Consider the following 24,385-nt stretch of genomic DNA (forward strand, 5'->3'; position numbering starts at 1 on the left):
CACTTCATGGGCGCTTTGATCACTGTGTGTGTGTGTGTGGATGTGTATGTGAAAATGTGTGTGTGAGTGTATGTGTGTGTGTGAGTATGTGAGTGTCTGTGTGTGTGACAGGATACTCCAGCTAGATAACATGTCTATGTGACCTTTTGTCTTTTGTTTTGATCTTTACAGAGCCCATTGTCCCAGGCCATAGCAGACGGCCCTTGGGTGCCTGTCGTAGCTAGAAATTTGACCACTCACTTCATGTGTGAATCGACCCGTGTGGCCTACAATGGCAATCACGTCTAAGTAAACATACACACATTCATATTTCTTATTGTTTTGAGGCCTAAATATTTCCACACATTAGTTAATCATGAGTCTATGTTTGGGAATTTACTACAACATTTGTCTTGTTTACATCAGGGTCCCCCATTTTCAATTCATAGTGACATTTATGACATACACAACATACATGACATCATGACATTTATGGCATAGGGACATACATGCCATACAGGTATATAGTACTGTTACATTTGTGACATATATGATATGCAAATATACAGTACTGTTACCCATATAGAGAATATACATATGATGGGGAGGAGACTGTACATTAGGAGGGGTGGGCGTGGGTGGGTGGGTGTCATATATGTTGTGTATGTCATAAATGTCACTATGAATTGAAATGGGGGACCGTGATGTAAACAAGACAAACGTCTTTCTCTAACAATTGTGTGTATTGAGCTGTACTGTAGTACATGTACTGTAACCCATTCTGCAATCTGTTAAATAAAGTTTTCATTCATTCATTCACACTGACTGACGTTGCAGCCGAGTCCTCCTCCTCTCTCACGTTAGATGCGCTGCTGCGGAGCCGGGGAGGAGGAGGAGGACTGTGCTGCTGCTGGCTGGGTCTCTCTCTGGGCATCATCCTCTCGGGTTCTCCTCGCTGATCTAGCATCGACACACTAGCAGCGATCGTCTGTTTATTTACCAGAAGAATGAACGACACCGAATATCGTCGCGACGGCTCACTTTGTTGGTAAATATGGATCATTATTTGCGGTCATCATCTGTAGTTTACACACAACGGTGTCGGTGCGAAAACAAGGCCGCTTCGTTTGCAGAGCTGTCAGATGTTGTGGACGGCCTGTCAGAGCCAGCGAGCTACCTGCAACAACGATGCTGATGTTTTATTATAGCTTGCATTTGGAAATATAGCTATAGCGGTTAGCTACAACAACAACAACAGCCTGTCAACTATCGTAACGTTCTCTACGATTGCCATAACACTAACGTATTCTGTACTCTTGTTGTTGTTATACCAGACCTCCAAACGAGAGGGGATTAGGTAAAAATGGGCGAACAAGACATTTGCCCCCACCTGGATTCCATAGGAGAGGTCACCAAAGAGGAGCTCCTCCAGAAATCCAAGGTGTGTTTTCTGTGTCTTCTAGTCAAAACTACAGTATGAATGAATTAATGAAAACGTTATTTAACAGATTGCAGAATGGGTACAATACACAAACGGCTCAATATACACACAATTGTTAAGGGGATGCAGACCAGAGAAAGAAAGACGTTTGTCTTGTTTACATCAGGGTCCCCCATTTTCAATTCATAGTGACATTTATGACATACACAACATACATGACATCATGACATTTATGGCATAGGGACATACATGACATACAGGTATATAGTACTGTTACATTTGTGACATATATGATATTCAAATATACAGTACTGTTACCCCTAGATCCTGACAGAGAGTATATACATATGATGGGGAGGGGACTGTACATTAGGAGGGGGTGGGCGGGTGGGAGAGAAATATACATACGGTGGGGAGGAGACTGTACATTTGGAGGGGGTCGGTGGGTGGGTGGGGGAGAAATATACATACGGCGGGGAGAGAATACATGCGGTGGGGAGGAGACTGTACATTAGTATACAAGTGACATGTCTCGGATGCCCGGTTCATTAGTTCTTCCTTGCGGTGTCAGACCGTTGTGGAAAATGTGTGTCACTTTGGAAAAGGCTTAACGAAGTAGCCCACTGTCAGTCACCACCGGTGTAATCTTGTCCTCTGCAGGGAACCTGTCAGTCATGTACAGCCGGGGGACCGAACCTCTGGGCCTGCCTGCAGGTGAGGAGGGACACACACCACATCCATGTCTGTTTTAATCTAAGATTGATTGCAACCTGTATAATTTTTTATCCTTTCAGAGGTATAATTGGGCAAACATAACATGGTGCAGGCTCATACTCTGATGAGTAACAATAACAACAACGATAATAATAATATATTGTTTTATTTTATTGATTTGTTGTCTAACTATTTTATTGCATTGCACTATTTTACTCTGTCTACTCTATTTTGCTCTTTTTTTTAACTGTCTATTTTAAACAAAGAGGCCTATTGGGATGTTAGATCCTGATGTGAAGAACTATGTGATTCAATGTTCTATTATGATGCTCGTTTTATACTTATTTTATGTCTGCACTTTATGCATTGCTCTTGATCTGCCAATTTTGTGCTCATTTTATATGCCTGTCCTTTTTTTACTACTGTGAAGCACTTTGAGCTGCAATTCTTGTATGAAAGGTGCTATACAAATAACGTTTATTATTATTATTATTATTATTATTATTATTATTATTATTATTATTATTATTATTATTATTATTATTATTATTATTATTATTATTATTATTGTAATTATTATTATTATTATTATTATTATTATTATTATTATTATTATTATTATTATTATTATTATTATTATTATTATTGTAATTATTATTGTAATTATTATTATTATTATTATTATTATTATTATTATTATTATTATTATTATTATTATTATTATTATTATTATTATATGAATGGTCATTGAACACTTACTTGTTCATGTTATGCATGAAAATATAACTCAATAGCCTAATACTTCTTTCCCTCAATCAGAACGACTGCTCATATGTGGGTTGTGGAGAATCCTACTCTGATCACAGCACCCTACATGCACAGGTAAAACCTTTCCCCACCTGAATATCCGTGCCAGCCTACAGCTGATATCATAATCTCATTGATGGAGAGAGGATATATGAGTAGATTTCTCTCTAAAGTATTGATTTGTGTGTGTGTGTGTGTGTGTGTGTCTGTCCGCGTGCTTGCGTTTGATGATTCCTCAAGGCTAAGAAGCATAACCTGACGGTGAACCTGACCACGTTCAGGGTGTGGTGTTACCTGTGTGAGAGGGAGGTGTTTCTGGAGCAGAGCCAGAGGCCTGCCCTGTCGCCCATGGCTACCTCACCCACCTCACCCACCTCACCCCACCACCACCGCTGTAAAGCCATGCAGCAGGTGCGGCTTCGCTCGAGTCCTCCGCTTGGCTCACGCGACTCTACTCGCGTTTTTGTTAGACTGTTTCTTGGCTTTCCCTGATGTCCTTGGAAGTAAAGCTAAAATGTTTGTCTTTCGCAAGTATCGTTGTCTTTCTCACAGCCTGCTTCATACTGCCATGTTTGAAGCAAGGAAACTATAAGAGAAGGAAGGGTCGGGGCGGTCAGGTGGCGTAGCGGATATTGCGTTCGTCACCAACCCCGGAGACGCTGGATTCGCCTGTTCGAATCCAGCTCACAGCTCCGGGGTTGTCACCAGCTTGGCTGGCCGTTCACACTAATACAATTGGCAGTATTAGAGGGTGGGAGAAGCTGGCGGGGTGGGTCCGGGTCGTTGTAAACAGCGACTCCTACAGTTCGGTCGGGGCGTCTGCTAAGCGCGGATAGGATCTAAGGGCGGTAGTGTGATCCTTCCACACGTTACACCCTCTCAGTGAGAGTCCGCGCTGCCAGGTGAAAAGAAGCGGTTGATTGGCTAGACGTGTGTCGGAGGAAGCACGTGATAGCCTCCACTCTCCCAGACCGACTGTGGGGGGTAAGTGCGCAGCGACCAGGAAGGGGATTGGGAATTGGCATAACGACTAACATTGGGATGGGAGAAAATCGGAGGAAAAAAGGAGGGGGAAAAAAGATCAATAAAAAAAAAGGAGAAGGAAGGGTCACTACGCCAGAACACCCGCGTTCTATGCTCTGCTTGGTGCCAGACGTTGGGGCTATTGAAGCCTGTATTGAAATATAAAAATATACAAGCCATCTGAGGAAATATACATCAACCAATATATCAAACGTTAGCTAGTTAACAATGCAAAAAATTGCTGATGATTCTGACATCCGAGGCAATAACCTGTTTAAATGACGGGTCATAAACAAGGATGGATGATCCCCTTTAATTCAATGTTGGCCGAACTGAAATTTGGCACCAATGTGCGTTCACGCACTACACAGTGACGTAATGACCCTTCCTTCTTTTATAATCTCCTTGAAGCAGTCAGGACTGCTGAAACCTGGCCAATGTTGACTAAAAACACACCTCTTCAAACAATATAAAAAAAGAAAAGATTCGCCTTTACTGTCTTTTTACTACCATCTATATTACTACTATGCTACTATACTTATACCTATCTTGCTAATACGTCTATATACTACTATGCACTCAAAGAGTGTAACACTCAAGTTCGACACTGTTTGATGGAACAGTATCACTGACCCTTAGCTGCCAGAGATGTACCCTTCCCGCTGACTGAATTTGTAAGTCGCTTTGGATAAAAGCGTCCGCTAAAGGACTAAATGTAAATGTGAATGTTTTTCTGTTGTCTTTGATGACTCCTTTCCCCAGGAGGCAGCGCCTAAACCTCCATCTCCCCCGTTCAAATCCGTCCCCATCGCTGTGGCAGAAGACGATGGGTCCGAGTCAGACGAGGATGAGCTGAAACCAAGGGGTACGTTAACTCCTCTCATTATTCCTGTTGTCGCACAGCAGTAGTTAAAGCAGCCGTGATCGTATATATATACAAGGTCTGTGTGTCATTCCCGGCGTTAGGCTGTTTCATTTTCTCACACGATTTATTTTATGTACATGTAGTAGTTGAACAAGACCCCAGAACCCCTCCTCCTCTTTCCCCCAACGTCACATGCACAGCAAACTTCTCAAATTGCAGTAGCTATTCTTCCTGGGGTCCACAAAAAACGTACATTGTGACCGTGTAACATAATACTTACATCAACATATACCATTACAAGTAAACATAACAAAGGACTAGTACACACACACACAGACATAATACTTACATCATAAAATGACATTACAAGTAAACAGGACAAAGGACTAGTACACACACACACACACACACACAGACATAATACTTACATCATAAAATGACATTACAAGTAAACGGGACAAAGGACTAGTACACACACACACACACATACACACACACACACACACACACACACACACACACACACACACACACACACACACACACACACACACACACACACACACACAAGACAAGGTCCAATATCCAATAATCAATCTATGTGAAATAGCTAAGAATACTTAACTGTACACAACTATATGTCCACACATTATGTTTATATATGGCTAGTTTAACAGCTAACTAAATTGATGTTGATATATAATAATGTAATACAATGCATAAGTCCCAGTACAGATGATTTGACCTCATAATTGTAACTCCCTTTTACAATCACGTTTGAAAAACGTAAAAAAAAAAAAACTCATACATTTCAATAGTTTCTACATTTGGTCAAATATCCCTTGCTCTTTTAATAAAATGTAAACCTGATTATTGCAAGGTCTTTTCAATAACTCATATCACCTGACTGTAGTCGCAGCGTTTCGGGAATGCTAATTACGTTTCGAGGTCTAAGAATAGGCACCAGCAGCCCAATTTATTTTAATTGAGACAGACACAGATAATGGTCCCCTCTCACGTGACTCGCTCTGCAAATGTGATGCGATGATAATATAATATTATACTAAACCAGTTCTGCACCGTTGGAGCACATCAGGAGGACCCGAGTGCAAAAAAAGTAATTTTGTTCTGGCCTCTTCCATTCGTAGGCCTGACGGGAATGAAGAATATTGGTAACTCCTGCTACATGAACGCTGCTCTCCAGGCCTTGTCCAACTGGTGAGGTCACCGTGCTCTTATTGCTTCATTAAATCCAGCTTCTCTATGATGGTTGACTTGGCCCGTGTGTGTGTGTGTGTGCAGGGCTTTCCCTAAACAATGGTATATGGGCACAGCGCCACCCCGTGTTTAAAAAAGAAAAAAGCTTGGGGCCATCTTAGAAACAAATGCCTCATTGTCTAATACGTGATTGCTCTGTCCTCTGTTCCACTGTGTGTGTTTTCTTGTGTGCGTGTGTTCAATGTTAAACTATTGTGCAACCTCATACACTGTACTTGAATAAATAACTTATTTAGAACTTACCCATGTGTTTGCTATTTTATTGAAATTATGTTAACATTTAAAAAAATAAAATGCTTTCTTTATTGCAAATGTTTTTGCCTCCCGGACGGGGTGCACAGCCCCCCTCTGGACCACCCTCTAGTTGAGACTCAGCACCATCTTGTTTGAAAATCCTGGGGAATGCCCTGGTGTGTGTGTGTTTTCCAATAGAACTTAAAATGACTCGCTTTCAAAGAGTTCTAATATACTGTATATTTCTCCTCTCCTCTCCTCTCCTATCTTCTCCTATCTTCTCCAGTCCTCCTCTCACTCAGTTCTTCCTGGACTGCAGTGGACTGGTCCGGACAGACAAGAAGCCTGCTCTCTGTAAGAGCTACCAGAAACTCATCTCTGAACTTTGGCATAAAAAACGGTAAAAAAAAAAAAGAAGCTTATCCAGCCGATGTCGTATTCGGCATGCTCCTGAACCACCTTGTGTATTGTACAGTTTTCCTAATGAAATATGTCTTGTCAGTGATAATGACCTGATGTCGATGAATGCATTATGTTACAACCATCATTCACACCGGCCTGCCTTACTCTAACCCCCCTCCCAGGCCCAGCTATGTGGTCCCTACAGGCCTGTCGCACAGCATCAAACTGGTCAACCCCATGTTCCGTGGCTACGCCCAGCAGGTAGGATCTCAATGAGGGCGTCACGGTGGCACAGTGGTCGGCATTGTTGCCTCACAGCAAGAAGGTCCCAGCAGGGGGCCTTTCTGTGTGGAGTTTAGTTTAGTTTAGTTAATTTATTTAGCACATTATTTAAAAACAGTGCTAGGAGGGAACGAAGCCCAAAGGGCTTGTACAAAGTTCCACTCCCGTCCCATCAATGTCCATAATCAAATGTAAGATAAGATATTCCTTTATTGATCCCCTTGGGGAAATTCAGGAATATGAACGAAATACACGTAAACATAGTCAAGAAAAGAAACTCAAAACAAGATCAGAGACATAAGGCAAACACTATAACGGAAAAAAATGGAAGATAGGCACGGATAGATACTGTATCATGTTCAAAACACAGCAACAAGAGCCAATAACAAGAAAAAAAGTACAAGAAGGCAAAGGAGGGGAGAATAACATTTGAAAAATATATAATGAAGAAAAAGAACAAAAGAACCAGCCATGTAGGTAAGTAACACTGTTACACAGGACTAACTTAATAAGTTGAGGATTTATGATGAAATTAAATGGCCTTTCTGTGTGGAGTTTGCATGTTCTCCCCGTGTTTGCGTGGGTTTCCTCCAGGTACTCCGGCTTCCCCCACGCCATAGAAAGACATGTGTGCTGCTAGGTGCATCCTGCCATTGCCCTTGAGCAAGGTGCTGTCATTACAACTGGAGTTGGTCCCCGGGGACATCGCACTATGTGTGGCCGCCCCACTGCTCCTAAAATAGTTAGGATGGGTCAAATGCAGAGGATGAATTTACCCAAGGGGTTTAACCCTTTCACTACCACACTACAGAAGGTTAACCCTTTGTCGTGTGGCAGTGAAAGGGTTAACCTTCTGTATTGTCGCAGTGAAAGGGTTAACCCTTTGGTAGTGTGGCAGTGAAAGGGTTAATAAAACGTATAACTTGACATCCTCTGTAAAATCATCTGGCACACAGGAAATTATGTTTTACATCACCAACAAGAGTGGTTTGTTTGTTGTTGTTGTTGTTGTTGTTGTTGTTGTTGTTGTTGTTGTTGTTGTTGAATAGAATACTAACTACAGTGCAAATAATTGTTTACCACCAATAGATGTCGCCAAAACAAACAAATTAGGATTTAGCTAATTACCACTTTAATACATGACCCTTGACCTCCTCTCTCCATGCAAAATGACCGGCTTTGCTTTTTTGATTGACCTTGGCAGTTGTCATTATCATCCAAAAGTTTGTTACAAGGTGTGTAAAATGTTGCCATCCCTCATTTGAAACATAACCTCACGTGGACTCGGTGTGGAATAGATCGCAATCTAAAGTGTTCTGTGTGGTTAGTTAGTGCTCACATCGCAAATATGAAATGAAAAAAAAGAAAACGTATTTAATCAGTTGTGTGTTGGTCAGATTTAGTGTATTGGCTTGTGTTCGGGGGGGTGCAGTGTATGATCACTGCACTGTTCCTCTCTTGGTTGAGCAGTCTGTGTGTGTGTGTGTGTGCGCCTGCCATTGTAAATTACTTGTGTGTGTGTGTATGTGCGTGTGTGTGTGCACCTGCCAGTGTAAATTACTTGTGTGTGTGTCTGCCAGTGTTTGTGTGGCATTCTGTCTTTTATACCCTCTCTCAGAATCGTCACTTGATCATAGTATATCTCTAGTGATGCTTACATGTCCAGTGTTTCCTCCAGGTTGATTGCTTGTGGGGGAGGGGGGAGGGGTTGATTGGCCAAGGACTGGCTTCCTCTCACAATCTCCTGTCCACGTTGCCTACATATCCGGCAGAACATTCCTGAAACCCAAAAAGGAAACAGAAATATTCCTCATTCGTTCTCTGTTCATGCCAATTGGTAATAGATGTTTTTCAGTTCAATATGTATCATACATTGGTCCTCATTCTTGGTAAATATCTTGGTAAAAATGTCGAGGTCAGAGGGTCTGCCGTTGCATCTCTGCTGTGTTGATCCTTGTATTCAACAGGTAGAGCTGAACCGATTTGCGACTGATCACAATTCGATTCGATTCAAATCATACAGCACAAGTACAATACAGCATCCAACCAGAGTGCAAATGTAATAGTAAAGTTCAATTAAATTGCACTTAAATTGTTCTTTTTTTAGTTAAGTATTGTGTGATTTTGTGTGAAGGGCGGACTAGCAAAGTAAGATTTTCATTGTACGGCAAACTGTCTGTTTATTGTCATGTGCACAGTTAAACAATCTTGAATCAATAGTAACATACAATGCACAGGTGATGGAACTGCTAAAAGGCTTCATTTGGGATAAATAGTTGGTGATTGCGTTCAAGTCGATTCTACAGACATCATCGGAATTAAATAATTATAATGATAATAAATACGACAATTACGTTTTTGAGGGGCTATAAATGCAAAACGTAATGATTATTGTAATTATTTAGTATCGGCAATCCCCAATGAGAAAGCTGTTGAAACCACGGGGGCGCACACTGGTCTGTCCAATTGATGACTGCCTTTTCGAGTACGTAAATCCTACAGAGAATTTACAATACGAAGCCGTTCGAGAATGCAGAATAAGTACGTAAATCGAGTTACGAAGGAATTCCTTGGTAAGTTTTACGTATGACCATTGTTTTTATTATATTCGATCAGTTCTCTTCCTCCTCTTGGCCACTTGGTGTAGCTGTCCCCTCCCCTTAGTGTTTTGTAGGGCTGTCCCAGACTAAGGATTTGGATGGTTGACTATGATTGGCCAAAATTTGCCGTTAGTCGACTATTGGTCGACAAATAAAATAAAAAAGTATAATATTTTATTAAATTCTTTTTATTAAAAAAAAAAAAAAAAAGATCATTCCATTTGGGCTGTGGGGGGTGCTTAACACTTTGATCGCCATGGGTTAAATTCATAATTTACCATCCCTCGCCAGCTCTATTTGTCTATGGAGAAGTTCCCCTTCTTTGCAGGGCTATAACTTTTTAAATTCTATTGCTACATTGCCATTATTATGGCCCATTCAAGGTCCTATATGTATTGTTCAGGGTGTAGCAACGTTAAACTTTTTCATTCACATATTCATACTAAAATATGGTCTAAAGTATAAGTATGTTTTTATCGTTTTCTGCAGCTTTCTTCAGAACGTGATTTATAGCCCTAAATGCATTATATTGATGATGAAATACAGTTTGGTAGCGATCGGCGCAAGATGAAAAATTTCAACTGGACGTACTTCTAGAATGATCTACATATGATCTGATGATGACCGGATGGGCGGGGGATCGTTTATAATTCCGTGGGCAACGTTAGATGATTCATCCAGAGTGGGTCATATGTTCATCATAGCAGTTTATATTGAACACGTTAGAATATAACGCTGAATCTTACCGTATGTTCCTCGCGCCGTTGGACGATCAGCGTGGAGTAGACCGTTTTCGATTATGGGATGTAGAAATGCCCGATCCATTTCCAGGTTGTATAATAGTATATACGTCCAAATAACGTTGTTTATTGAGTTAGGGCGAGCGATCTATTATCCAGTGTTTCAAGATGGAGTCGCGGGAGCTATAGAGAGTGGCCGGACCACATTTGCATGAGTACTACTGGTTCAAAGGTTAATATCCGGTTGGCGATCTGCCGATCGGCCACCAGATGGCGCTCTTGAACCGCTAGAGAGTTGAGAGGAGATCACACTTGTGTCTCAGGGCCCCGGAAAGGAAATATGATTTCGATGACAGATTTTTGAAATATTGACATCAAAGACGAGTTAAGGCGTCCTCTGCGGAATGAGCATGGCGGGGAATGACGAGTTCCGGCGTTTTCGGCGGTTAAAGTGTTAATGTCTGAAGGAGTCGACTGAAGGCTTCTTGTCCTCTGCAAAAGCATGCAATTGGTCCACTGATGGATACATCTTGATATTTGTCTAGTCTAGTGTGTTCATTAGATGGGTGAAATCCTCTTTCAGTGCCTCTGTGCCTGTTTTCGTAGGCAGTTAGCCTCTGGTATGTGTGCCATTAGCGTTAGCCACGCTTCTAGGCCTCTTTTCTTTTGGAAAGAATGATTACATTTTTTTTTAATACATTTTTTTATTTTTTATATTCGACTAAGAGGTTGGCCAGTCGACTACGGCTCCTTTCGACCGATTAGTCGACTAATCGACTAATAGGGGTCAGCCCTAGTGTTTTGTCTTTATTTAGACAACAGGAAGGCATAGTGGGACACAGTGTAGGAGAGACACCGTAGAGAAGCCTCTGGCGGGACTCAATCCTATAGGCCAGCAGGGCTACATGTGACTCCAGAGGTGGGGGGGTCTTAACCGCTACACCATCTCTGGGCACTGTGTACTGAACGGTCCAGGAAGACACCTCCCCCCTCTCTGTGTGTGTGGGCGGAGGGGATATGGGGCAGCGGTCTGGAGCTGCCTCCTCCTTCATCTCCGGCCTGTCCTTCGTCTCCTCCTGCCTGTCTCCTGGTCGAGGGTCGTCTGGTGGTCTCGTCTCGGGCTGCTGCTGGCATCCCTCCCCTGATTCAGACACGCTGCAGACAGCTGGTGTGAGTGTCTGGATCTTCTGCACCGTCTTCTTCTCCATGTCTCCTTTCCTCCTCTGATGTCAGGAGTACTCGTTCCGTCCTTCTTGGGTTGTCAGCTGGCCCAAAAACCAATCTCAGCAGCGCCTCCATCTTGTTAGGGAATTCTTCCCACCCAAGTTCTTTAATTGATATTAGTATGGACCAGCTGACAGATTCAAAGCGACAAAGTTGTATTCACAGAGTCTTTATTGTTGATCACACAGAGAACTCTCCTGCAGCCCACGGGCTCAGCCCCACGCACCGAATGAAGACACATGACATGACATATTTATACCCTCTTGCACAAAGAGAGAAGAGGGGAGGGGTGTGTGTGTTTATCTGTGTGTGTGTATGTATGTGTGTGTGTGTGGTGTGTGTGTATGTGTGTGTGTGTGTAAGTATGTGTGTGTGCTAGAGGCTAATGGGTTCCAGATGTAGGCAGGGAGAGACCCCTACAAGGGTCTCCGCTGGCCGAACAACACCCCAACAAATCACGGGCCCCGACAGCTGAGTGGGGGAGATGTGTGCGTGTGCATGTGTGGAGGGAGACACACAGAGCCACGGTCCTACAGCCTGCATCGTGGGGAGACAATGGGTGCTCAGATACATAAAATATTGACATCAAATATGAACTAAACTATCACCCCTCTCTCTGTGTGTGTGTGTGTGTGTGTTGTGACAGGACACCCAGGAGTTCCTGCGCTGCCTGATGGACCAGCTTCACGAGGAGCTGAAGGAGCCCCTGGCGGAGTGCGGCGCGGCCTGGGACTGGGGCGGCGACGGGGACGAGAGGAGGGACGGCGACCGCTCCCCGTCCGAGGACGAGTTCCTCTCCTGCGACTCCGGCTCCAGCAGCGACCGTGGGGAGGGGGGCGGCCCGGGGGAGACGGAGCTGCTCCTCCAGGATGAGCAGCGCGGCGGGGCGAGGGCAAGGGCGCCGGCGGGGGGCGGGACACTGGGCCTGGGGCCCCGAGGGCTGATCTCGGAGAAGGAGAGGCTGAAGGAGAGGCTGAAGGCGAGGAGGGTGTCCGGCTCGCCGCTGCGCGGAGGAGGCTCCCAGGAGATGGACGAGGACGCGGATGTGGATACGGCGGCCGAGGAGGGGCCGCCTGACACCGGGGGGGGGGAGGAGGATGTGACGTCTGCCTCTAACCCACCGGGCCAAGGACCAAACCAGACGCAGACCCCTGAGCAAGGACCAAACCAGACGCAGACCCCTGAGCAAGGACAAAACCAGACCCAGACCCCTGAGCAAAACCAGACCCAGACCCCTGAGCAAGGACATAACCAGACCCAGACCGAGCCCCCTGAGCAAGGACATAACCAGACCCAGACCCAGACCCCTGAGCAAGGCCTTAACCAGACCCAGACCCCTGAGCAAGGCCTTAACCAGACCCAGACTCCTGGGAAAGGCCTTAACCAGACCCAGGCCCCTGAGCAAGGCCTTAACCAGACCCAGGCCCCTGAGCAAGGCCTTAACCAGACCCAGGCCCCTGAGCAAGGCCTTAACCAGACCCAGGCCCCTGAGCAAGGCCTTAACCAGACCCAGGCCCCTGGGAAAGGCCTTAACCAGACCCAGGCCCCTAGGAAAGGCCTTAACCAGACCCAGACCCCTGGGAAAGGCCTTAACCAGACCCAGGCCCCTGGGAAAGGTCTTAACCAGACACAGGCCCCTGGGCAAGGCCTTAACCAGACCCAGGCCCCTGGGAAAGGCCTTAACCAGACCCAGGCCCCTAGGAAAGGCCTTAACCAGACCCCTGGGCAAGGCCAAGGACAGAGCAGCAATACCTCAGGTACGAGACCAGTTCAGTTCCCTGTGTCCGAGATTGGAAAAGTGGCTTCTTGTCAGGAGTTACTATGTTACTATGCATCATACTACACTGCATGCCTACCAGTATATGGGAACATTTCCTCTATCTTACATGTGGTAGTATCCATACTAACGTTGAACTATATGTCCAGTGAAAACCAATCCCCTACCATATTTCTTTTTAGAGCCAGACAACGAGGCATCGATGGCCCAGCCGCACTCCCGTCCCTGTAGCCCCGTACGCACCTTCCGGGAGCTTCACCCCAAGCTGTCCTCCAGCCCCCCGCGCTCCAGCCCTCTCCGCTCTGTAGGCTCCGCCTACGCCTTCAAGAAAGGTATGGAGAGTTGATTGATTGATTGAAAACTTTATTAACAGATTGCAGAATGGGTACAGTACAGTACAGCTCAATACATACAATTGTTAAGGGGATGCAGACCAGAGAAAGACTTTCGTCTTGTTTACATCAGGGTCCGCTATTTTCAATTCATCATAACAGACATACATGACATACAGATAGACAGTACTGCTACATCTATACATTTATGACATACCAGATTTGTAAATACAGTACGTGATACGAAAAGAGTCCAGAAAAGAGAGTATATACATTTGACGTAGAAACTGTACATTGGAGGAGGTTGGGTAGGTGGGGGAGGGGTGGGGGGGACTGTACATTGGAGGTGGTTGGGTGGGTGGGGGGGGGGAGGTTGGGTAGGAGGGGTGGGTGGGGGACACTGTACAACTGTACAAGCAAAACTGTACATTGGAATATTGACAAGACCATACTTGGTCATTTACTGTACATTGGAGGGGGTTGTGTTAGGACATTTACAGGGGCCAGTTTCGAATTGCAGTCTTGGTCTATTCTCTGAACAAAGAACTTTTAGATTCATACTGCCCTGCAGAAGCTAACCGCAGCAACGGTGAAACTGAGAAAAATGGCTTTGAAGTTCTTTGACTATCCAGTGATTCTTTATACCCCTTTTCTCTAAAACAGGGCAAGATTGAACACTGAAACCTTGTCACAAGATGAACCAGATATCGAGAAGCTCAATTTGACTTATAACTCAATCTTGAAACGTGTAGTTACTACGGTTAGCTTCTGCAGGGCAGTATTCTCCACTTGCACAACCTGAAAGTAGGCACTTCGGCTGACTTCCGGTTGCGAATGGTACTTCCTGTCCCATCCAAATACATTGTTTTTAGCTACTTTTCTCCCATTATTTAAACAACTTTGTCGTCACAGAGAGGCAATGAAACGTTTGTATTATTATAGTATAGCATGTATTTAATAAGCAAACGTTTGTCAGCAGGGTTTTTGGGCTGTATTTCATGTAAAAACGTTTACTGTTAGTTTACTTGCTCACGCTAATTAAGGCTAATGCTGGCTAACAGAAGCTAGCGCAAGAAACGACGCCGCAAAGTATTGTTTATAGTGCATTTCTTGCCACCTTATAGCATTTGTACATTTGTATGACAGTCTATAATGCTCCTGTGAGGTTTTTCCGGACGTTTTGGTAATGATTTTCACTATAAAATCATATTTCTAAATGACAGGAAGTTGATGAAAACTGGCCGGAATAGCTTTGAGCTAACGATCTTTGCCGATGCATTCCATTCTAAACGTAACGTTAGTTGTTCAAAACATTACCTGTCTATATAATTTGTTCCTCAACATTAGCTTCGAACTGTAGCAGGCTGCAGCTTGCTGGCTAACGTTAGCTTCTAACTGTAGCAGGCTGCAGCTTGCTGGCTAACGTTAGCTTCTAATTGTAGCAAGCTGCAGCTTGCTGGCTAACGTTAGCTTCTAACTGTAGCAGGCTGCAGTTAGTTTACAAAACATTACCTGTCTATATAACGTTGAGGAACAAATTATATAGACCGGTAATGTTTTGAACAACTAACGTTACGTTTAGAATGGAATGCATCGGCAAAGATCGTTAGCTCAAAGCTATTCCGGCCAGTTTATCAACTTCCTGTCATTTAGAAATATGATTTTATAGTGAAAATCATTACCAAAACGTCCGGAAGAACCTCACGGGAGCATTATAGACTGTCATACAAATGTACAAATGCTATAAGGTGGCAAGAAATGCACTATAAACAATACTTTGCGGTGTCGTTTCTTGCGCTAGCTTTTGTTAGCCAGCATTAGCCTTAATTAGCGTGAGCAAGTAAACTAACAGTAAACGTTTTTACATGAAATACAGCCCAAAAACCCTGCTGACAAACGTTTGCTTATTAAATACATGCTATACTATAATAATACAAACGTTTAATTGCCTCTCTGTGACGACAAAGTTGTTTAAATAACGGAAGAAAAGTAGCTTAAAAACAATGTATTTGGATGGGACAGGAAGTACCATTCACAACCGGAAGTCAGCCGGAAGTGCCTACTTTCAGGTTGTGCAAGTGGAGTTAAAAGGTACTATTCAATATTAACTATCATCTGTGATTGTCTTGTATTGTTGTTTATAAACATTGTGTCTTTCTCGTTGTGCCTGGCGTGAGGCCAAAGATTTCAGCTTTGGTTGAACAATAAAGTAGTGGATTTCTATTATTATATTCATCTAAGTCAGACAACAGACCCTTTTTACAGCAGACATTTTGATGTGTCACAGATGGGTAAACAACACAGCTGTAACTAATAACCTTGATACTGGGTCTGCTCCAGTTACTGGAGAGGCACACCTTAAAGGAACACGCCAACATTTTGGGAAATTAGCTTATCGTCTTCTCCAGAGAGAGAGACAAGAAGATAGATACCAGTTTACTCTCTGTGCGTTCACTGACGCTGTTCAGTTAGTAGAAGGCTATCTGGCTACATGTTAGCCTAGCTTAGCACAATGAATGGAAGCGGACATGTACGGGTAGCCTTCGTGAGAGGTGTTAGTTGGACAATGCGTAGGCTACCCGTTGCTGTGAAAAGGGTCCATGTTGAGTTTGTTTCCCATAATAACCCCCCTCCCCTGGCTGCGTGTCCCTCCACAGCCCAGCTGCTGCTGAGCTCCAGGAAGAAGAAGCAGTCTCGCTACCGCAGCGTGATCTCCGACATCTTCGACGGCTCCATCCTCAGCCTGGTCCAGTGTCTGACTTGTGACAGGGTGAGCGCCGCTTCCTATATCTAACCACCAGGGGGAGCCACTTTCTCCTTCAAATTAAGTAACTACTGTTTGTTTTTGCATACGCACCAACGGGAGCATGTCTATGTTCCCCGGGTCCTATGTTCCCCGGGTCCTATGTTCCCCGGGTCCTATGTTCCCCGCTTGATTGATTGATTGATTGAACATTTTAGACCACCAGCCCTGATTCCAAACTCTAACCTTAACCAACTTCGAAAGAGGGCCTAAGCTTAACCAGTTCGAAACAAGGCGGACATTAATAATTAATAAAATAATAAAAATTTATAAAATGTTCAATCTATTAATCAATCAAGCGGGGAACATAGGACCCGGGGAACATAGGACCCGGGGAACATAGGGATGATCCCGCACCAACAACACCACTATCTCATAGTGACTATTCGAATACTGACATTAAAAAAACGTGACTCACATGTAAACGTCATAGATCGTTCAATATCTTTCTAATTATGTAACCTTTTTGTTTGTTTTTTGTTCTAATTTGCGCTCAAATCCAGAGAGTCATAGATGGGTTTCTCTGCAACGTCATGGCGGAGATGTGCGCACAACCAGGGGGCAGAGAGTTTAGGTGGACTTTAAACAAACAGGTAAAAAGATTTGCTTTGTGTGGTCTGGAACAGAGGATGGATCTGGTAACTGCTCATCCTAATCAATGTGAGTTGAGAGCGAATTATTATGAACGGAGCTGGCAGAATCGGAGCCAGTTGAGCTGCCACTAAGTGAACTCACTGCAATGCTTTCCTTAGTAATGTGCCCGATATTCCAACGTTATTCATGTACTAACAAGATATTCCTTACACTAGATTGCTTTATGTAAGGGATAATGTATAGCTACGAGGTCATTGTCGCAAAATAATTGACCGACACGGAGTTTAGAATACCGAGGCGCCTCGCCGAGGTGTTCTAAACGTCAGTGAAGGTCAATTATTTTGCGACAATGACTGAGTATAGCTATACATTATCCCGCTTATTACATGGCTAACTTACTAACAATATACCTAATTAATTTTACACGATCGACAAGACGAGATCAAATGCAGACGCAGTTGTTCTGTGGCTCTGTCAGCCCAAATAAAGTTATTATTATTATCGCCGGTGCAGGTGTCTGATTGCAGTGTGTGTCAGTGAGCTTGATTGCTCCAGCTGCGAACAGCGGTCATTATTGCTCGGCAGCGGTCCGTTTTCGAGTAATAACGGACCGCTGCTAGGGGCAACCGAGCGATATTGACCAATCACAATCAAGCATTTCGGCGAATGTTAAAACCTGCGTTATTACATGGCGTTTTAACATTCGCCGAAATGCTTGATTGTGATTGGTCAATAGCGCTCAGCAGCGGTCCGTTATTACTCGATAACGGACCGCTGCCAGGGTCAACCGAGCAATAATGACCGCTGTTCGCAGCTGGAGCAATCAAGCCCACTGACACACACTGCATCCGTGCAACCGAGCAATAATGACCGCTGTTCGCAGCTGGAGCAATCAAGCCCACTGACACACACTGCATCAGTGCAATCAGACACACCTGCCGGCTGCCGGCGATAATAATAACTTTATTTGGGCTGACAGAGCCACAGAACAACTGCGTCTGCATTTGATCTCATCTTGTCGATGGTGTAAAATTTATTAGGTGTATTGTTAGTAAGTTAGCCATGTAATAAGCGGGATAATGTATAGCCTATACTCGGTCATTGTCGCAAAATAATTGACCTTCACTACGTTTAGAACACCTCGGCGAGGTGCCTCTGTATTCTAAACTCTGTGTCGGTCAATTATTTTGCGACAATGACCTCGTAGCTATACATTATCCCTTACTTAGTTGTGACTTAAAACCAAAGCTGTTTGTTGCCCCCTGGCTGCGTGCGCCCCCTAGTGAGCTTGAGTGAAAGATGCACTCTGTCCAAATTTGAAGGTTTGGAACGAGGGTCGCGTGGACTTGCATCGCCATTGGCCCATCTCAAAGTAAACCCCGCCCTCTTTTCCCAATCCCCCCAATCACAACTGTTGTGATGGGAGGATCAAGAGAAGAGGAGCGGGGGCTTGAGACGGGTCAATTTAGTCCACACGGTCCTCCTCACTCTGTCTGGCCGTCAAACAAGGACCTTATAGTCTCAACCATTAAACGATGTGCTTATTTAACGTAGTCGTCGGCTATTTGGTTGAGTCTACTATTGAGCCTTCTATATACCCACGTAACTCTGTATGATAGCATGTACAATAATGCTATATATACCGTGGCGTATAAATATTTATTCATACTATATATATATATATATATATATATATATATATATATATATATATATATATATATCCACATCTGTCTGTACATACCTGCATATAATCCTTTTTACATATCTGTAGATACTATATCTATATCTGTACATATCCTACTCTTACTAGTTACGCTGCTGGCCAGTATGACTTACTACCATAGTGACTTTACCTAGATCACTGTACATAATAATACTACAACTATGTGCATACACCTGATTAGCACTATTACTCAGTAGTACTAATTTATATACTTTATATACCCAATTTAATCACCTGTATATTACTATTGCACTTTACTGTTACATTTGCACTCTGGTTGGATGCCAAACTCCTTTTTGTTGTACTGTACTTGTGCTGTATAATGACAAACAATACATTTGAATCTAATCTACGACACGATCCTCATTCCAAACATTTGAAAGACCTTAAGAGAATAAGTGCACCTGTCATTTAAAACCCCCCCCATACCTGGTTCTCCGGTAGATTTCCACCACCGTGGAGACGTTCCAGGACCTGTCCCTGCCCATCCCCGGCAAAGAGGACCTGGCCAAGCTGCACGCCTCCATCCACCAGAACCTGCCGGCCAAGACAGGCGTGTGTCCCGACACCTACGGCTCCCAGGGCTGGGTCACCTTCATCATGGACTCCATACGCAGGTCAGAGAGCCAGGGGGAAGGGAGCGGGTTAGGAGGGCTGGGTCCAGGGAACAAACGTAACTTTTTGACTTACCAGCCATTTGGCTGGTAGATTTTAAAAACTACCAGCCGGGCAGATTTTTTACCAGCCAAAAATTATAAATAGCTTTTTAGTATATCGCCATGTGTTATTATTACTATATAATACTCTCATATGCTATTTTCAATTAATATCATAAACAACATAAGGAATATTAGCATAATTTTGAGTGGACTGAAGGAATGAGTCAGCGTTAATAGTTTTAAATGCAAATAATTTATTGAAACATAGAAGTGGGGTCAGGACACACACACACACTGTGTTTCAACTCACCACCCCCGCATCATATTGTAGTCTGTCTTCAAATTTCCACTCCTCTCGAAACTTTTTTATATTTGAATATCAACATTATCTGTCCATCCTCAGTAATCCTCAGTTTACTATAATATACTCCTGTCCTGAGTCCTGACTAGTGACTTCGTCGTCTTTCCTAACGCACGCACACACACAGGGAAGGGGAGAGTGCGCCCCCCCCCCCCCATTTCCCTTTCCTCAGTCCACACTGTCTGCTGTTCACTATGGCTCTGCCTCGTCTGATCAGGATTAGCTTGTTAGCTTACGTTAACGTTGTAGTGATTTGTACATAAACGTTAACACTTTGATTGCCTAAGGCTAAATTCATGATATACCATAGGTTGCCAGCTCTATTTGTCTATGGAGAAGTTCCCCTTCTTTGCAGGGCTATAACTTTTTAAATTCTATTGCTAAATTGCCATTATTAGGGCCCATTCAATGTCCTATATGTATTGTTCAGGGTGTATGAACGTTAAACTTTTTCATTCACATATTCATACTAAAATATGATCTAAAGTATAAGTATGTTTTCATCTCTTTCTGCCGCTTTCTCCAGAACGTGATTTATAGCCCCAAATGCATTATATTGATGATCAAATACAGTTTGATAGCAATCGGCGCGATATAAAAAAATCCAACTGGACGGACTTCTGGAAGTTACTACACGTCATCTGATGTTGACCGGATGGGCGAGGGGGCGTTTATAATTCCGTTTGGTAGAGCGGCAGTGAAAGGGTTAAAACGAACACTAGAGACGACCCCGTGGCTAGACACTCCAGTGAATCTCCCTCTAGCACTGAGAGCCTCCTAAAAGCAGAGGGCGTAATTGTCTCTAGAGACTCCTCCAGAGAGAGAGAGACAACAAATCGATTTAAAAAAACGTTTGTAATTTGAATTTTTTAAAACCACTGCATTTATTCCAAATAAGTATCAGTTGGCGAACTTTGTACGTCAGCAATACATATTTTACACAAGCGGGAGATTTTCCCCCTATTTCTTCACAGCAATCTCTCTCCGCCCTGATGAATGCCACTCAGCTGGAACACATCAACGTCTGTCTTTCTTTCTTTTTCTTTCTTCTCTCCTCCAAACACGTGTGCATTGGACCGACTAAAGAGACCACATGACGTCACCCCCAAACACAATGGTCTTTCTTATTGGTTATATTATACATTACAATAAATATAGGCAATAAATATCCATATCCGTCTCAATATACCTGCATATAATCCTTCTATATACCTACTTATACACCTGCATATATATATATATATATATATATATATATATATATATATTCATACCGTATATATATATATCTATCCACATCTATCTGTATATACCTGCATATAATCTTTTTTACATATCTGTAGATACTACTGTATCTATATCTATACATATCCTTTACCTACTCTTACTAGTTACGCTCCTGGCCAGTATGACTTGTCTTTATACCTGCATCACTGTACATATTAATACTACAACTCTGTACATACATCTGATTAGCATGATACTCAGTAGTACTAATTTATATATTTTACACCCAGTTTAATCACCTGTATATTGTATATTACTATTGCACTCTGGTTAGATGCCAAACTTATTTTTGTTGTACTGTACTTGTACTGTATAATAATATATATATAATACATTTGAATCTAATGTAATTAGGAGGGGAGGGTGAAAGGGGATGGTGAAAATACATATACAATATGCACTGTGATATACCTTGATGAAAAAAGAATTGTTCACAAAAAAGGGTCCTTGAGGATTCGGGACGATTTACACATATTATAATAGTTTATTATATAAATTGTATATTTGTGGATATACCCACTGTCACTGCCATTGACCACATATGTCTAGTTTCACTATGGAATCAATGGAGAAATATAAAGTATTACATTTAATTCAAGATTTTATTTATCCTCGAAGAAGGCAGTTGAGGTTTCCCTCATTTAAATGCAGTCGATATTTCAAGTTTCAAGTTTCAAGTTTCTTTAATAGTTGTCATACAGAAGTACAGAATACTTTTGTACAAAATGCTTCTTACTGTTGCGCTCCAGAGACTGTGCATGACAAGATAAGTATGAAATAAAACATAGTAAAAATTAGAAGTAAAAAAAGAGGTCACAGTGTTCAGTTTAGACATATGTACAATGTTCGTAGACGTAGTTACCATACAATATACAATACTGTGCAGTGTACTAATATACAATACTATATAGTGCAAGGCATAAATGGACGAGGTGCAGTTTAGGTACAATTCACAGTAGGTGTACGAGTTGTAGTGCAAATCCTTTATCAATAAATATAAAGTGTAAGTGTGTTTGTGTGATCTAAAGTGTGGAGAGTGGGTGCTGCAGTGAGTTGTTTGTTTGAGTTTATTTACAGCCATATCAGATGAAAACACAAAATGAATAGAAGGAAAGGAAATCAGCCATTCATCAGACATTGAATAAATTAGACAACAACACAGATGCACAGTGAGATTTGTAATTGTGTTTTTACGATAGTGGGGTATTGATTCTTTAGCAAATGTTAAAGATCATTCCAAGAAGCCGGAACATTAACCCTTTCACTACCACACTACAGAAGGTTAACCCTTTCACTACCACACTACAGATGGTCAACCTTTCACTACCAAAGGGTTAACCCTTTCACTGCCACACGACAAAGGGTTAACTCTTTCACAACCACACTACAGAAGGTTAACCCTTTCACTACCACACACAACAAAGGGTTAACCCTTTCACTACCACACTACAGACTGTTAACCTTTCACTACCACACTACCAAATGGTTAACCCTTTCACGGCGACAATACAGAAGGTTAGCCCTTTCACTGCCACACACACGACAAATGGTTAACCCTTTCACTACCACACTACAGAAGGTTAACCCTTTCACTACCACACTACAGACGGTTAACCTTCTGTAGTGTGGTAGTGAAAGGGTTAAAACAAAAGACTTGACTCTCAAAGCTCAGCCTCTGCACTCTGGTGACTTTAAGCACAAGCCAGTCATAGTTCTAATCTAGCAACATTGTGACATAAGGTGGTCATTTCCCGGCAATGGCCTTGAAGATAAACGGGTACCAATGTTTATTTCGCCTCTCTGGCAGAGAAGATAAACTCACTTTATCATCCAGGATGCAGTGGTGAGTACCATACGTATCACTGCAGCCTTAGGCCAGGTCTGGGGGTCTGTATGAGTACCATACCTATCACTGCCACAGCCATCACTGATATAGAGTGTCTGGTCAGTAACACGGGTCTCCCAGTCCCCTCCACTCTGCAGTAAACAGAAAATACATTTTACGTCTGGTATCCTGTTCCCACTTTATCCAATCAGGAGAGAGAACAACCCACACACAAATGGTCTGACAAAAATAAGAAATAAAAACTATTTTTAAGCAAATGTGTCCTTGAAACAATTAAAATAATCTAATTAAAGTAAGCTAATTTGGCTTGGCAAGGCTTCTTGAAATAAGTACAAAATATCTAGGGTTCTCTCTCCTGATTGGAAACATTGGAAAGGGATACCAGAACATGTATTTTCTGTTTACTGCAGAGCAGAGGGACTGGGAGACCCATGTTACTGACCAGACACTCTGTATCAGTGATGGCTGTCAGAATGTAGAGCTATTTAACACATATTTTAACCAGAAAATAGCACATTTAAGATGCTTTTCAACACCCCATTCTGACATGATATGCCATCTAATGCGCCTGACGGGTGTAATTCGCACAAGTCGAGTCTTTGCAGAGCGTTTGCCGTGTAATTTTGACTAATCAATACAATCTGTGTTTGACTATGTTTACTAAGAACACTATCTCTGTATGATGTGCAGGTTTGACTAATCAATACAATCTGTGTTTGACTATGTTTACTAAGATCACTATCTCTGTATGATGTGCCAGTGTGCAGGTTTGACTAATCAATACAATCTGTGTTTGACTATGTTTACTAAGAACACTATCTCTGTATGATGTGCAGGTTTGACTAATCAATACAATCTGTGTTTGACTATGTTTACTAAGATCACTATCTCTGTATGATGTGCCAGTGTGCAGGTTTGACTAATCAATACAATCAGTGTTTGACGATGTTTACTAAGAACACTATCTCTGTATGATGTGCAGGTTTGTGGTTTCCTGTATCCCCAGCTGGTTCTGGGGGCCCATGGTGACCCTAGAGGACTGTCTTGCTGCCTTCTTTGCTGCTGACGAACTGAAAGGTGAATGAGCAAAGCAGGAGAGCCGGCTTGTAGTAAACAACAACAACAACAATGTCATATGTGTGCTGTGTACAAGGAACCATGTTGCAGAAATGATGCCTTTTATGTGTTGTGTTTTGCAGGGGATAACATGTACAGCTGTGAACGATGTAAAAAGTGAGTACACTGGGATAATAATAATAATAATACACTTTACATTTTCATTTAACCTTTATTTTACCAGGTAGTCACTTGAGATCAATGATCTCTTTTTCGAGCAAGACCTGGCCAAAATGGCAGCAAAACAAAAACAAACATACAAAACACAGACAGAGACATCCGACATTAGATGAGG

General features: G+C 42.8%; 1 protein-coding gene across 1 annotated transcript in view; it reads left to right on the plus strand.

The window, feature by feature from the left end:
• Window positions 1–914: 914 nt before the first annotated feature.
• usp20 (ubiquitin specific peptidase 20) overlaps window positions 915–24,385 on the plus strand; it is a 56,191-nt gene continuing 32,720 nt past the window's right edge. Inside the window, exons 1-16 of the mRNA XM_084324297.1 lie at window positions 915–1,027; window positions 1,314–1,420; window positions 2,081–2,134; window positions 2,954–3,016; window positions 3,182–3,352; window positions 4,727–4,829; window positions 5,978–6,047; window positions 6,628–6,741; window positions 6,926–7,004; window positions 12,236–12,797; window positions 13,549–13,698; window positions 16,356–16,468; window positions 17,005–17,094; window positions 19,266–19,438; window positions 23,957–24,051; window positions 24,174–24,207. Of these exons, the coding sequence (XP_084180423.1) occupies window positions 1,343–1,420; window positions 2,081–2,134; window positions 2,954–3,016; window positions 3,182–3,352; window positions 4,727–4,829; window positions 5,978–6,047; window positions 6,628–6,741; window positions 6,926–7,004; window positions 12,236–12,797; window positions 13,549–13,698; window positions 16,356–16,468; window positions 17,005–17,094; window positions 19,266–19,438; window positions 23,957–24,051; window positions 24,174–24,207 (1,949 nt within the window). The 5' untranslated portion in view covers window positions 915–1,027; window positions 1,314–1,342. The remainder of the gene's footprint in view (window positions 1,028–1,313; window positions 1,421–2,080; window positions 2,135–2,953; window positions 3,017–3,181; window positions 3,353–4,726; window positions 4,830–5,977; window positions 6,048–6,627; window positions 6,742–6,925; window positions 7,005–12,235; window positions 12,798–13,548; window positions 13,699–16,355; window positions 16,469–17,004; window positions 17,095–19,265; window positions 19,439–23,956; window positions 24,052–24,173; window positions 24,208–24,385) is intronic.

This window comes from Notolepis coatsorum (genome assembly GCF_963971535.1).
Source record: "Notolepis coatsorum genome assembly, chromosome: 11".
Lineage (NCBI taxonomy): Eukaryota > Metazoa > Chordata > Actinopteri > Aulopiformes > Paralepididae > Notolepis > Notolepis coatsorum.